Raw genomic sequence first — 15,585 nt, 5'->3', positions numbered from 1 at the left:
CACAGTATCCAAATTATCTGAGACAGCTACAGATGGAAGTGAGATGGAATCTGGCCTGAGTCGACACATACGTTGCTGAAAAGCTGCCATATCTAACTGCTACTGCAATATATCTTTTTTTGTCTACAACCAAATCTGCTGATGTCAAAGTGTTAGAAGGTGTCATGCTTCTAATTTTAGAGAAGAGGTTTATCCCAGTAATGAAAACTGATTCTGTATTGTGATGTATACTAAATCCATACTGGTTTAGTGTGCTTATCCCAGTAATGTACCCCACAAGGCTCAAAACTGATTCTGTATTGTGATGTATACTAAATCCATACTGGTTTAGTGTGCTTTTCCCCTCTTCCTTTTGTCTTTTGCTGATTTTTGCAGATCGGTCAACCAGGTGTCCTCAACCCACAACTTGCAAACACTGTAATGGGAAGGACATTTTGTACATGCCAGGCAGAACTTGTGCATGTTTTCAGACTGCTTTGTATTTCTTGCATTTACTACACTTAGAAGACACTGTTTCTGAAGCAATAAAAAATAGAAACAATAGATAAATTAATACAATTGGCCCCAGATGGATGAGTGGTCTAGAGAGCTCACCATTACAATTCACTGCCATCTCATCTGTCTGTGTGGGTTCTAGTCCTGAATTCAGCCAATATGGGTACATGAGAACACTTGCCAGTAGCATTCTGTGTGCAGTGATTCTGCCCAGAGTTTTCTTGGGTTCTTTCTCCACCAGTTATACTAGCCACCATGTATAGCCTATTGTGTGCTGAAAATGGTGATAAACCCCATAACAACAACAACATAAATTAACACATTATTGTGTTAATAATTCATTAATTTCCTAAATAATGCCCATTATCAACAGATTTCAAAAACTAAAGACAGCATGCACAAACACTTGACAATCAACATGCATCAATGATAGCATTTTATACCCTGTGGTGCAAAAAGTCTAAGTCCAAAAATGTTATAAATTGCACTATCTGCCAAATAAAAGAAATGTGTACAACCTGTTTATGAATCAATATTAATCCAAATAAATCCAAAATTTTTAATTGATGGCTTAAATTTCACACATAAAAACCTGGCATAAATGGAGGCTTATACCATACCATTTTGTGTATAGAAGATAAGCTTAAGAACGGGCACCACCTAGAGATGGCAAGGGGAGACAATGGGCAAGAGTTACTGCCCTTTGTCTACATGATATAGACAATTAAAGACAAATTTTAATCTTTTAGTATGGCTGGTTTCGGCAGGTAGGAGGCTTATATTCCAGTTATTAATGTGATCAAGGAATGTATTTAAAGAAGACATGTTTACAATGCAGTAGTATCTGTATTACAAACATGTTTAAAAAGCTGTAGTAACAGTATGAAAAAGATGTTTACAAAGTTATTGTACCCGTTTTACATGGAGATGTTTACAAAGCAGTAGTAAATGTATTATAAAAATAAATTAACTTCAATGATAATATTTTTCCATTACATTAAAGAGCAAAAAATGATTCTGACCAACTTTTCCAAGTCTTAAATAAGATCAGTGTTTGATGCACACGTGATTCCAACACACCAGCTCTTAAACCCAAATCACAACACATTCCTCCCTTCCTCCTTAAAGTGATAGCAAACCATCTAATCACCTGGGGATTCAGGATAAACCCTGACGTAAATGACAAGTGCATGTATAAACCCGCATTTCATGTCAAGTAAATGTATGTAGTTATAAGGTGGGATCTCAATAGTTTCTAAGTCATGACTAAGAGGCCATGAAGTCAATATTAACTGAATGTATAAACTTGTCTTTTCAAGGTCAGTAGGTGTACATAGAGTTAAAGGGTTGGAATCTCAATAATTTCTATTTCACAACCCTAGGAGGGGTAGGGAAAGACCCCATGCTGGCCCTGAGGCTAAGTCTGGTACACAAAAAAGGGGAAAAGACTTCATTGCATACAAAATGGTAACCAGCAAAATTTAGTTTATTATGTGAATTCTGAATTATCTAAACCTAAATAATGTATTACTGTAATATAACTAAAATGTATCAAACAGACAGAACCTCTGTGATCATTTACTTCAAGTCTATTACCTTGATAATGACAAATGAAATGCTTTTTTTTACATTATATATAGAAAGAGTTAATCATTGCAGTACTATAGTAATAATTAATGCTTTCCAGATTTTACCAAATGCGAATTATTAATATTTAACATTTAAAACCTTATGATTGACTCAAACCTGTCTTTTGTGGTCCAATGACCAAAAAGTTTGGCAGTCGCTTGCAAGTCTTGTTTGCTGACCAAATAGACTGGTGGCGCTTGTAGTCACAAGGATTCTGAAACAATAAAAAAAAGGACATCTTAAAACTAGGATTATTTTGAAAACACATTTCCATTATGACTGCCATCCCCATGTTAACTCACATCCCTATCCAAGGATGACATTAGGGACCAAATGTCAGTTGCATAAGTAAAGTAGAACCTCAAAAGTTTCCAAGCTATTACCCAGTGACTCGTCATTGCAAGTCATGGGCAATAATCTGCAATGCCCCTATATCACCCATGGCAGCCCATGTGGAGATTTCCTTGTTTCTCATGAGTATGTATGAACTTGATTAACTAATCACCCTGAGTGTGAGTAAATTTTACTTGCTATTGTTATCCAACATGACCTTGCATGCTGACTAAATAATCCAATGAAACTTTCTCTAACAAGAACAGTTTTTTATCGACTGAATTAACAGGCGCTTTAATTGATGTGTAGATGATTATTACATTGTATTGTTGATGACATGTTTTTGTTTATGTGTGTTCACCAAAAAATGAAATCTTGGCAAGGGCAGCCAAAGGAGCGTAGTAGAATAATGGGTTGAAACAATGCCAAGGTCTAGGTCAAGAAACACCCCTCCCTGGGGTCAGGAAACACCCCCTGGAAAAATGCTCATCTCAAATATGAATTTGTTAAAAACTTCAACTATGTTTGTGCTTACAGGTTTAGGACCTCAATAATTTCCAATCTGCTAAATAAGACAACATTCTTGTACAATGTGACAAGAGGACAGCATTGGCATGACAGTCATATAATCTACAATAATCTCTTGCTGTGACCTTGTCTGGAGGCAGGTGTATACCTGTCAATATGTTGTTGTTGTAAAGTTTAACACCATTTTTCAGCACAAGATAGGCTATACATGGCGGCCAGTATTAATAGTGGAGGAAGAACCCGGGAAAACCCCAGAAAGAACTAGCGACCCATGAGAAGCTACTGGCAAGCTTTCTCACATACCCACAATGGCCAAACCTGAGATTCAAACCCACGCAGACAGAGGTGAGATGTCAGTGATCTATAATGGTGAGCACTTTAGACCACTTGGCCACTCAGGGCCCCCCTGTGAACATGCAAGACACTGTGAAGTCAAGATATATAAAAGGCAGAGGTTTCATTAAAATATCTTCACTAGTTTAAAAGAGATATCTATATATGGATAGAGATCACTCATTTACATGTTCCCTTGCTATGACCTTGACCTTGAGGTTGGTTATGGATATGATACGTGACACAGACTATGCATGATTTATATTTATAATTAGCTTAAGTTGCATTAAAATAACTCTGGTAATTCAAAAGTCATGTTCCAGACAAGGATACAAGTCACAAAATTCCAATTTCATTAACAGTGACTTTGACGCTGACCTTGAGGCAAGAGGCATGGGTATGGCATGTGACACACAATACATGATATATAAATGGCAATAGTTTCATCCAAGCATTCTATTCAAACTTACACTATGGACAATAATACAAACCATAGAATTTTATTCTGCCTTGCCAAGACCTTGACTCTTGGCTACAGTATGACATGCACTTTAAACACAATGTCTATTTCATTCAAATACTTTCTGTGGTCAAACGTTATACCCTGAATTAGGAAACACATGAAAGAATGATATTTTCTCCTGCAGTAACCTTGACCTTCAGGCAGGGGGCCTAACTATAGTAACATATTGTCAGGTCATGACATATCTTTGGTAAAATTTTCATGAATATCTCTCCAAGCATTGGCAAGTTATGAACCAAACAAGAAAATGTTAACAGATGAATGAACAAATCCATAACATAATATGGTTAATGTAAAAAGAAACTGACATATAAAAAGTAGAAGCACATTGTTGTAACAATATGAATAATACTTCCCCAAGATATGATAAACTGAGCACTCCAAGCTCCGCTTTTTATAAAACTTCTCACTTTAGTATCTACAAAACTCAAAATTTTGCCCCTCCATAAAATTCTATATGAAGGAAATTTTAAGATTAGTCCCTGAATGTTTAACCACATAACAAGAGGCTTGTTTCAAAACGTGTGCTATGTAATAACTATACAATAATAATTTATAAAACAATCAGCTTGCAAAACCTGAGCTAAGTTTTACTCAGTAGTTGAGATGTTTTATGTTAGAGCATAAGATAATGATTAACTTAAATTCACACTTAGCCAGAGATAAGATTTATCATAATGATTAACTTAAATTCACACTTAGCCAGAGATAAGATTTATCATAATGATTAACTTAAATTCACACTTAGCCAGAGATAAGATTTATCATAATGATTAACTTAAATTCATACTTAGCCAGAGATAAGATTTATCATAATGATTAACTTAAATTCACACTTAGCCAGAGATAAGATTTATCATAATGATTAACTTAAATTCACACTTAGCCAGAGATAAAATTTATCATAATGATTAACACAATTCACTCTTAGCATGAGATAAGATTTATCATAATGATTAACACAATTCACTCTTAGCCAGAGATACGATTCATCGTAATGATTAACTTAAATTCACGTCTAGCCAAAGATTGGTCTTAATGATTAACAAAATTCGCACAAAGCCAGAGATAAGATTGGTCTTAATGATTAACACAATTCACTCTCAGCCTGAGATAAGATTGGTCTTAATGATTAATACAATTCACACTAAGCCACAAATAAGATTGGTCTTAATGATTAACACAATTCACACTTAGCACGAGATAAGATTGGTCTTAATGATTAACACAATTCACACTAAGCCACATATAAGATTGGTCTTAATGATTAACACAATTCACACTTAGCGCGAGATAAGATTGGTCTTAATGATTAACACAATTCACACTTAACCAGAGATAAGATTGGTTTTAATGAGTAACACAATTCATATTTAACGCAAGATAAGATTGGTCTTAATGATTAACACAATTCACTCTTAGCCAGAGATAAGATTCATCGTAATGATTAACTTAAATTCACACTAAGCCAGAAATAAGATTGGTCTTAATGACTAACACAATTTACACTTAACATAAGCTAAGACTGGTTCTGGTCTAAATAATAAACACAATTCACACACTGCCATCAACAGGTCTTAATGATTACAATTCACACCTAACAGATATAAGATAGGGACTGACATCTGGTGGTAGATCAGTGCTGCTTTGAAATCTGCTAATGAATTAGGCAGATAAAATTACTATAAATAATGGTACCAAATACTTGACCAAGCTTTTTACCTTCCAGATTGGAGTCTTTTCCTCTGGGTACATTTCAAAGTACTTAATAGCCAGCTCTAACGGGGGTACTTGCTTTAGCTGCAGATTTGTCCAGCACTGCACAAACTTTATGGCACTTTCAAAGGTGTACAAGGCCAATCTGTCATTGGCGTAATTAGATTGATGGGTCATGAAGATGTTGATCTGAACAAAGACAAACATTAATTAAAACATTTGGATTAATATTCCAGTAAAACTGAGCACAAATAAGTCATTGCTAGGTAATTAAAAATTATGGGAATTGATTTAAACAGTATTTACTTCCAGAAGTCATCACGGAAAGTACATAAAGTTGAACAAGAGATACAGAGAAATGAGCAGAAAACATAAGCTTATATTATGAGAAAATTATACACAAAATGCTGTTATAATGTGAGACATTAACAATTTTTACTTTATATGGGAATTGCTTCTGGTTCATGTGGAAGCAGGCTGTACCATATTTTGATGTAATACCTACAATGTGTATTGAAATGATTCTTATTTTAGTAAATTTTATAAGATTAAATCTCATCACAGTAAGTTCAAACTACCGCTGCAACATATTCACATTGGTAAATATCCCCTTTCCATGCCAATATGGTTGTGCTGACTAAATTCCATGTAAGATACACTTTTCAGACTCATTTAGCCCACTAAAGTATGTGATAATGACCATGCAGCAACAAGTTATCAAGTACAAGAAAATCAAGATTTCCTTGTAAGGTTTAAGTAGCAACCACGTGCTATAAAATTAGCATCAACACATTCATTACTTATTTTGGTTGACTGTTTTGATCCAAAGGAGTTGTGTGTGTTTAAGGCATGTATGGGCATTTTGTCAGTGATGATATATAGAATTACCTCTAAAGATTTAATAGATTTATTCATCAGCAGTGTTTCCCATTACTCTCATTTGTGCTTCAGGGAACTCCAAAATTTTAATTCGACCCCCAGTTTTGATGCCAAAGATTGTTTTTTTACTCAGTCTGACCCCCAATTCTCATACCAAGGGGATTTTTGACTCTCAGTCTTTCACCCCTAGGGGATACACTGCATCAGGAAAACAATGCGTGAATTAAGAGAAAATCTGAGAAAAGATGGGCTTGGTCAACAATCAAAAATCACAATGAAAAGATAAAATGTAAATGAATGCTCTAATAATTGCTATAAATGCAAAATCTTTCAGTTGTTAGAACAAGGCTTTTTAAAGTATTCATAAATTGAAAATTTCATGTTTAAACAGCAGAACAGCCATCCAGAACTACTTACGTAGTGGGGAAAAGCCATCCAGAACTACTTATGTAGTGGGAAAAGCCATCCAGAACTACTTATGTAGTGGGAAAAGCCATTCAGAACTACTTATGTAGTGGGAAAAGCCATCCAGAACTATTTGCATAGTGGGAAATACTCTTTCATTGTCACTGTTGCTGATCTCCAACTGAGAAAGGCAGGTTATGTTCAACAAGAAAACTCACAAACAATGCTTCAGCACTGGTAGCTTGCAGAACTTGAGTAGGTGGTTTAAAGCACTCCAGAGATGAAATCTGCTGGGTGCTCTTCCTTTTTCCAATATCTATGTGCTTTTTCACATTGTTCTGCCACATGCCCACAGGAGCTCGTATCATTACTTACAATTTATCTGTCATACATGTACTATATAACATTGTATAGTACAAGTATGACTGGTAAATTGTAAGCAACGATATCAGCCTCTGTGCACATTCCCAAATCTAAAATTCCTGGCAAAGTACTGTATGAAAAGCATAATTTACATCGTTGTTTGATAGCTGAATGCAAGGCAAATTTTTTGTTATACTCCTATTTATATCTCACTTTTTGTGGAATAGATATCTTTTCCGTGAAGGTGAAAACATTTTAACTGGTGTTTAGCTTAATTATAAAATGGTATTAATCCATAAGATGAAACGTCGAACGATTAACAATTAGTGGTGCTGGCGCATGTGTGGAAAAACATATACTCAAGCAAATTATGATACATGCTATCTTTCAATATCTGAAAAATTACTACACTCTAAAATGTGTCTTCATTTGGTGTTTGTTTTATACAAAAAATATTTGTTGCTACGAGTATGTACATGTGACCCTTAAAAAAGAATCAGTTAGGCCCTGTGTTTTTTCAGGAGTATTTGTAAAACTTCTGTTCCAAAAACTGCTTGCTACAGGGCAAATTGTAACAACTGAATCTAGTTTTACTAACACTGCAACTAGCAATACAGGACCGTTATGGGTATGACTGACCACAGCTGCTATTTTTACTTGTACTTAACAGGATAAAATTTATTTTATTCATGATTTAAGCAGATTGAGAATTCGGGAATTCGTAAAACTTCTGTTCCAAAAACTGCTTGCTACAGGGCAAATTGTAACAACTGAATCTAGTTTTACTAACACTGCAACTAGCAATACAGGACCGTTATGGGTATGACTGACCACAGCTGCTATTTTTACTTGTACTTAACAGGATAAAATTTATTTTATTCATGATTTAAGCAGATTGAGAATTTGGGAATTCGTAATTTGTTTGCATGTGGCGTGAATCTGTGAATCACTATCCTGAGTTGTGAAATTCACACCAAAATCATGAGGGTTGGCTTGTCTGCATAACCATCACTGAACCATAAACCACCTTCTGCTACTGCAAAGGTAGAAAGCACAGCCCTCCTCCTAGTTCAGGCTAAAGCAAGCAAGAGAACCGACTCTAATAGAGATGTGAAGGAAACCTCACTAAGCAGTTCTTAAAAGTGCTTATTTCATCCTTTTTTTCTCTTTTTCTTAAAGGCTCAAAAAACACATGATAAATTCCCTTTGTGACTTCCTTGGTAGCTGCCCTTTTCTTAATGAAAGAGGGTCAAACTTTCACACAAAGCAAAAGGGACATGAGTACCTCCTAAACCCTGAGGTACATTACTATTGGTGTGTTTTCTGACGAGAACCACACGCAGTGACCCAACAAGAATGACACAGTCCTGAAGGACTAGAACTCTCCTAACAGACCCAACTTCTTTGTATGAAGGAATGCTTCTTCATACAACCAAGGACCCTGAAGCAGCAAAAAAGGGTCCTTCTGTGATTCAAAGTTTGCCAGGATAGAAGCTGGAGAGGGTACAATAAGTGGATCCAGTCTGTCACAGAGCACAGGTAAGGTAAAGACACACCAACAATTATTTTTTTCTAAAAGGGCCATTATGAGAAACAGTATCATTTTTTAACCTAACAGGGGAGTACAGACTCTGCCCAGGTTTGTGAGGAAATTCATCCTCACATAAATCCAGATTTGACTTCTGTAGATTTCAGACCAAAACAAGAAAATGCAAGCAAACAAGTTACAATTGATGGTAAAAGGTGTTTCCCTTCTTTCATCGAAAATAACTGAGTCTATCCACATATGAGACTGCAACCTAATTATAAAGGAGAGAGAGGGAGAGATAGGGGCTGAGAGATCTTGGAATCAAGAAAATTTTCCCAATTATTCATTTCGTAAATAAATTTAATTCAGTTTAATTAAAGAAGATTATCAAACTTCTGCTGTTAATTGTTGGGCTATAATATAGTTGGGACTACTAAATACAATGGCCCAAGTTACATGGCTTAGTGTAATATAAACGACACCATTCCCAAGCCAGAACCCGAAACTGTAATCTTCTTTTGTTGCTAATTCTTTTTAATAATTTGTAACAATGTTCATGATGGTTACTGCACTTAAATCATGTCCCTTAAAAAGTACACATGAAATCCCTAAATATCAGTTGTTGTTATGGGCTTAATGCCATTTCTAAGAACAAGATAGGCTATGCATTCTGGACAGTAGAACTGGTGGAGGGAGAACCCAGGAAAAGCCCAGTAATAACCACTGACCCACTGAAGCTACTGACACGGTTATCATACGCCCACATTAGCCAAGCTTGAGACTCAGACCGACATGGACAGAGGTGAGATGGCAGTGATTGGTAAAGGTGAACACTTAATACCACTTGGCCAACTGGGACCCCACCTAGTACATCAGAATCCAAGCTGGCTTAAAGTTGTGTACAATCCAATCCCTGAATATGTGTTATTGACAGTATGCACCACTATTTCTGCTTAAGAACCAAGCATGTGGTTTGCATTTCAGAGTAAATTCTGTGTTTTCTGTTCTTTCATTTATTTTAAATAGCACTAGTTGCTATTTGGAATTAAAGTGTCACTGGATTACATTAGAATAGATGTATGCTGTTCAAGAGAAGCCAATATAAGTACCTTTTGTCAAGTATGCATTACTAAATCAGATTCCTTTTAAATAATCTAGAAATGACCATATCTACTTTCCCTTGATCATGATGGAAAATTGGTAAGCAAAATTGTTTAAACTGAATTTCGATAAATGAATATTTGTTATTCTGGCAATAAAGGCAAACAGAGGTCATGTATAGAAGCAGCCCAACAATTTCTAAACAGACATGTACTACGACTATGATGATTATAAAATGATTTTTTTAGAAACTGGCCATAACTGTATTCATCATTAAGACAATTATTCATTGGTACCTGATTCTGAATAACTCTTATGTTTTGGTCTTTCCATAGGTGGTTTTTACACATTGGCTATTCATATATGAATTATCTACTGTCTCTCAACCTCCTATATGGAGGAGGTACACAACACATTTACTCCGAGTCAAAGTGGTGAGCTGATATGAACTTACTCCTCCACTACAGCACTTCAGCACAGAACAAGTGTGGAGCAGATTAACTAACACCACCAGTGTAGTGTAGTGTAGTGCAGTGCAGTGCAGTGCAGGGCATGCATGCATGCATGTATGTATGTATGTATGTATGTATGTATGTATGTATGTATGTATGTATGTACATACGTACATTTAATGACACATCAGGACAATCCTGAACATATACTTCCAGATAAGTTTAGGTATTCAAAAACATGCACAACAAACAAAGATAAAGGCAAAAAGGGTAACATTTTTAAAAAATAAAGTCAATAATTTTTTATAAACCACTCTTTCAAAAAAATTCAAGATCGTCTAAGCTTGATCATCATCATGGAACACAACCCATGACAAAAAAGGCAGCCTCCTTTAGTTGCCTCTCACAATATGCAGGGTGACACCTTGAGTCTATCCTACATCCTGGAGCCTGCAAGGAGGGGAGTTAAGCAAGTTCAATGTAACTTTTTACAACTAACTAAAATCACTAAAAAGACAGCTGAATAATGCTGACACACAAAAAATAATCAGTCAGCATGATGTTTCAACTGCATTAGTTCAATCTGTATTAATACCAGGCAATTTAAACTGCTCACCGGATTGTACAGGAAGGACTGGAAGAGTTCTCCCCCCTTAATACTGTCATCCAGATGCTCCCGACCACCAGGGTACTCATCAATATAGATTGTGTGAGTGTACAGTCCACATGTCTGTCTAGGCAGGACCTGACAGTGTTAAAAAAATTATGTACATTTTTAGAAAGTTATGCTCATTTTTTGTATGTGAATGAAGGTACTGTCAGCTAGTCTGTCTGGTCAGGAACTAAAGACAGATATCCACCACCGATCCCCATTCTGAATCTGTCTTAAGATCTATGTATCATAACAGTTACCTAACTATGATTAGTACTTCAAGAGGAAACTCTGTTTTTCTATAACCCAAAAGACCAATGTACATTACCATCTGTGCTTCTGAACATTAATTTACAAACTTTTTGACAAAATGAATAAATCTTACTTAACTTTATGCTTTATTATACAAGTATTTTGTATAAGAAAACTCTTCCAACAGTATATCTTTAAAAACCTAATCAGAATACCAATTGCTACAGAAAGATTTTTTTATGGAAAATATTTATAGACAATAATAAGTTATATTTACAATTGAATAATTTTATCTCCATATTAAATGGTTGACATTAACAACTGGATTAAACTCATAAATTTTTTCTCCCTTTTTATTCAGAGACAGCAAGTAAAAACTTATTTGTTGAATATTACCATGATACCCTGATGAATGAATCCCCTTCGGATGTAGAATGGATGTAGTTTGGGGTATTCCTCTGTGCTTGTGACACGGATATCCCAGGTTTTTTTCCAGACATTATACAGGGGTTCATGGACTGGGTAGACTCCTGAGTGATGAGGGGCAACAGCATACTGATGTACCACTGCAATCCCCTTTTCCTGAAATATGAAAATATGTGGGATTTTATGACCTGTCCAGAAAAATGAGCTGAGACTTGTACATAATTGGCAAGTCAATTTTCCCAAATGTGCTGTTACCAAGGTAAGATAATCTTTCATACAAGTTTATGTAAAATATGCATCAAGTATGCAAGTGAAGTTTTCATGCATAAACTGAACACATTTTATTAATCTTAGGTGTCACTTCTGCATTTCAGTCATGCGATAATATCCCTGTCTGCAATGTTTTTCAAGGAAATCTTAATGGTAGTAAATCTTATTGCACACATTTTTGTAGTCAAAACTCTTCTTCTACTATTTAGGAAACATTAGTGTATATGGGTGGGGTTTGTGCGTTTAATAGTACAGCAACACTTCAAAGTTATATTGTGTTACGGCATGTCGAGAAAAGTGTCTTGCCAAAGGACACACCACAGTAGTTGATCCAATGGTGGGAAGAAATATCATACCCTTCTGTCAATTGTTTAAACCAGGAAGTCACTGTGACTCTGTTCAGCAGAGAATAGGAAAAAGCCACTTCAAACCTTGAGATATGAGAGGAACTGACCTGTATATGTACAACTCTTTTAGAACTATGATCCTTTGATCCATCCCTTTGTAGGAACTTGATTTTTGTGTTGGCATTGAAAAAGCTTAATTTATAACTGCCTTGGTAGGAACTTGATTTTTGTGTTGGCGTTGAAAAAGCAGAATTTATAACTGAGATATGTATGAAAGCATTTCTTTATTGCATTTTAGGGTCTTTCTGTCTTCCGTGAAGTTCTGCTGTCTCTGGAATTTTTCCAAACATTAACCACACAGGTGACCGACTTGAAAACATGATACTTGAAAACATGTTACCTGTAACGTGAGAACTTCATCTATTAATAGGCTGATTAAAAAGTGTTTAAGTTATTAGTCATTGCATGCATCTTGTTTTTCAACAAAAATCTTGATATCTAGTGAGAAATTATTAGGGGTTGTGAGGGAAGTTCATATGTGTCTGCAAATTACAAAGTGATGATTTCTCTGAAAATGGTTTATCTTCATAAAGAGTCATTAGAAAATTGAAAACATATGATCAAATTAACAAAATCACATGGTCTGGGAATCTATCATGTATGTTTGCATGACTAATCTGTATACACTTTACTGCTTTGGATGGGAAGTCATTGTCATGTGACGAACACTTCAGTTCTACCCCTTTGAAGCAACTACTGTTGTGCATGGTTGTAAGTAACTCACAGGAGTGGAGCCCAAAATGGAATGTATCTCTGAGGTTCAGAGCTTCCAGTGCTGCTGAAAATCCATCAACATGTTGCTTCATGGTAAAGTACAGCAAATCTCTTGTCTGCAAACAATGGCTAAGGGTTAGTTTTCAACCCAATTATGATTATGCTTTAACATTATAAGTAGTACTCTTCCAAGCAGTAAAACTGATACTTATTACTGTTGCATCTAGGCATATATAAATTTTAGAATAACAAGCCAATAAAAGAAATTTACTTCAATATTGTTCAATAAAAGATTAAATTGCCATTCCCTACCCCTATTTAACCAACCAACTGTGATCAGTATAGACTTCTGGCAATTGAACTGTAACAAGCTTAGTCGATGAAACTTTTACTGACTGCCTGAGAGAAACATTGTGTTGGCTAGACCTAGTCACCTTTGAATTAAGTTTAGTCAGCAACACCTTTATTGATTGTACATGTACACCAAAGAAATAACCTGTAAACCAGACAAAGAGTCATCTGAATTTTACTTTGTTATATAGGTGTATTTGACAGTAATAAGGGATAAACAAATCAAAGGTAATTTCATATAATGCTATTTGGGGTATCCCATGACCGATGTCTGGCTGCTTGCGACTATGTTCTGGTCAAAACCTTTGAATTGGCTGTCATGTCCAGCTGATACTGAGATTTTAAGGAAGCCTGGGGGAGAACTTTTTATGGCCTTATGCTACAAAACATTCCACTGGGGGAATAATATACACGTATCTTCTGATACAAGAAAAATAAATATCCTGGTCAGATGGCCTCTCAATAACGAGCTTCTCAAAATGATGCTGTGGTGGCCATAGAGGATGACCAAGTGGCACCGTTTCAATCCAAGGCCAACTAGACACCACAAGAAGTCTTCTGGTGAAAACCCAATGTCAATATGACTTTCCATTCAGAAAGAGTAGTGATAACAAAATTTGTAAGATGGCTGCTGTGGTGACCATATTGGATATCTGACTGGCACCATTTCATTTAGAACCAACCAAACACCATAAAAAGTCTTTAAGTGAAAGCTTCATGTTGATATGACCATCCATTAAATATATATATGCAGTGGCATAAAAATACTGGATATATGAACTGTACCATTTTCATTTTGGGTCCAACTAGACCTTAGAATGGATGTGTGTAATGTTTCAGTTCAGGTAAAAATCTGCAGAGCACAGTAAGTTGTCAATTTTCGGATGATGGTCATTACATGTAACATGTTTCATGACAATACAGTGAAATCTGTGAGATTAGGAGGACATCTAAATGGTTGTAATGTCAATACATGTATGAACATTTTCAGATGATGACCATAACATGTACCTAATTTCACAGTGATCCATCAAAAACCGCAGGACTAGTTTGTTCAAAGATTCTGTCATACACTTCATTCAGCTACAAGACACCAATGATAATTACAGAAGGACAGTAATTTGTCAACATCAGCATCATCCGGTGATGCCCATAACATGTATTATGGTAATCCACTGAAAACTGTCAGACTAGCTGCATCCACAAGATTGTGCCATACACTACATCCGGCTCCATTTTAAAAAAAGGGCAATTACTCTAACAAAGCAATTTGATGATATGCACATCTCCAGATGATGTTCGTATCGTGTTTTAATGGCACTGGATTGAAATCTGTGCAATTATTTGCATTCACATGATTTTGTCATAGAATGCATTCAGCAGCAAATAACAATGACAATAACTTTTGAAACAAAAGTCTCTAGTAGGGGTTGAGATTTTATTGTCTGAAAAGAATTTCCAGGAATTTAAGATAAGACAATGTGTTTTTTCCCTTTTTTTCAGCAGTCACATTGGATGTAAGATTGGCACCATTTTAATTTAGGACAAACAATACTACATTTCTGGTGAAAACCCATCGATTCAGGAAAAGTCGCTGATACAGGATTGTTAATATCTCCATTTCAGTAACCAGATATGCAATATTTTCATTTACGACCAACTTGATATCGTAATTAGTCTTCTAGTGAAAAATCCATGTTGAAATGATTTTCCATTTTGAGAGTTAGCAATAGCCAAATTTTCGGGACCATGATGGATGTCAGATCAGCACAGTGTTAATTTAGAAGCAACTAGATATAAGACATTATCTGGTGAAAAACAAATGTCAATATGTCTTTCCATCCAGGAATAACAATAAAATTCCATGATGACTGCTGTGTTGGCCATATTGGATATCAGATCAGAACGCTTCTTAAGACCAACCAGACATCATCACAAGTCTTCTGGTGAAATCTCCATGCTGACTTTCTGTTCTGACAAAAAACCAATAACATGATTTTCATTGTTGCTGTGGTGACCATAAGGGATGTCAGATCAGCATCAGTTTCATTTAGGATCAACTAAACATCTTAAGAAGTCTTTTAGGAAGAAAAACCAAAACCCATGTTGATACAATTATCTATTCAGGTGGAGTAACAATAACATGATTTTCCTGATGGTTATATTGGATGTCTGGGGGATCATGATTTTTATTTAGGATCAACTAGTCATCATAAGAAGTCTTCTGG

At 35.6% G+C, this 15,585-nt stretch overlaps 1 protein-coding gene across 1 annotated transcript in view; it reads right to left on the bottom strand.

Annotated features, from left to right (window-relative positions):
* LOC149803107 (bifunctional heparan sulfate N-deacetylase/N-sulfotransferase-like) overlaps nucleotides 1-15,585 on the bottom strand; it is a 61,076-nt gene that overhangs the window by 23,601 nt on the left and 21,890 nt on the right. Inside the window, exons 5-8 of the mRNA XM_089952710.1 lie at nucleotides 11,586-11,771; nucleotides 10,902-11,030; nucleotides 5,564-5,746; nucleotides 2,242-2,338 (exon numbers count right to left, since the gene is read on the bottom strand). Coding sequence (XP_089808836.1) covers nucleotides 2,242-2,338; nucleotides 5,564-5,746; nucleotides 10,902-11,030; nucleotides 11,586-11,771 — 595 coding nt within the window. The remainder of the gene's footprint in view (nucleotides 1-2,241; nucleotides 2,339-5,563; nucleotides 5,747-10,901; nucleotides 11,031-11,585; nucleotides 11,772-15,585) is intronic.

The sequence above is a fragment of the Sinohyriopsis cumingii genome, chromosome 3 (assembly GCF_028554795.1).
Source record: "Sinohyriopsis cumingii isolate HCF-2022 chromosome 3, ASM2855479v2, whole genome shotgun sequence".
Taxonomy (NCBI): Eukaryota; Metazoa; Mollusca; class Bivalvia; order Unionida; family Unionidae; genus Sinohyriopsis; species Sinohyriopsis cumingii.
Note: the sequence above shows the minus strand (reverse complement) of the source record. Positions and strands in the feature narration are given on the sequence as shown.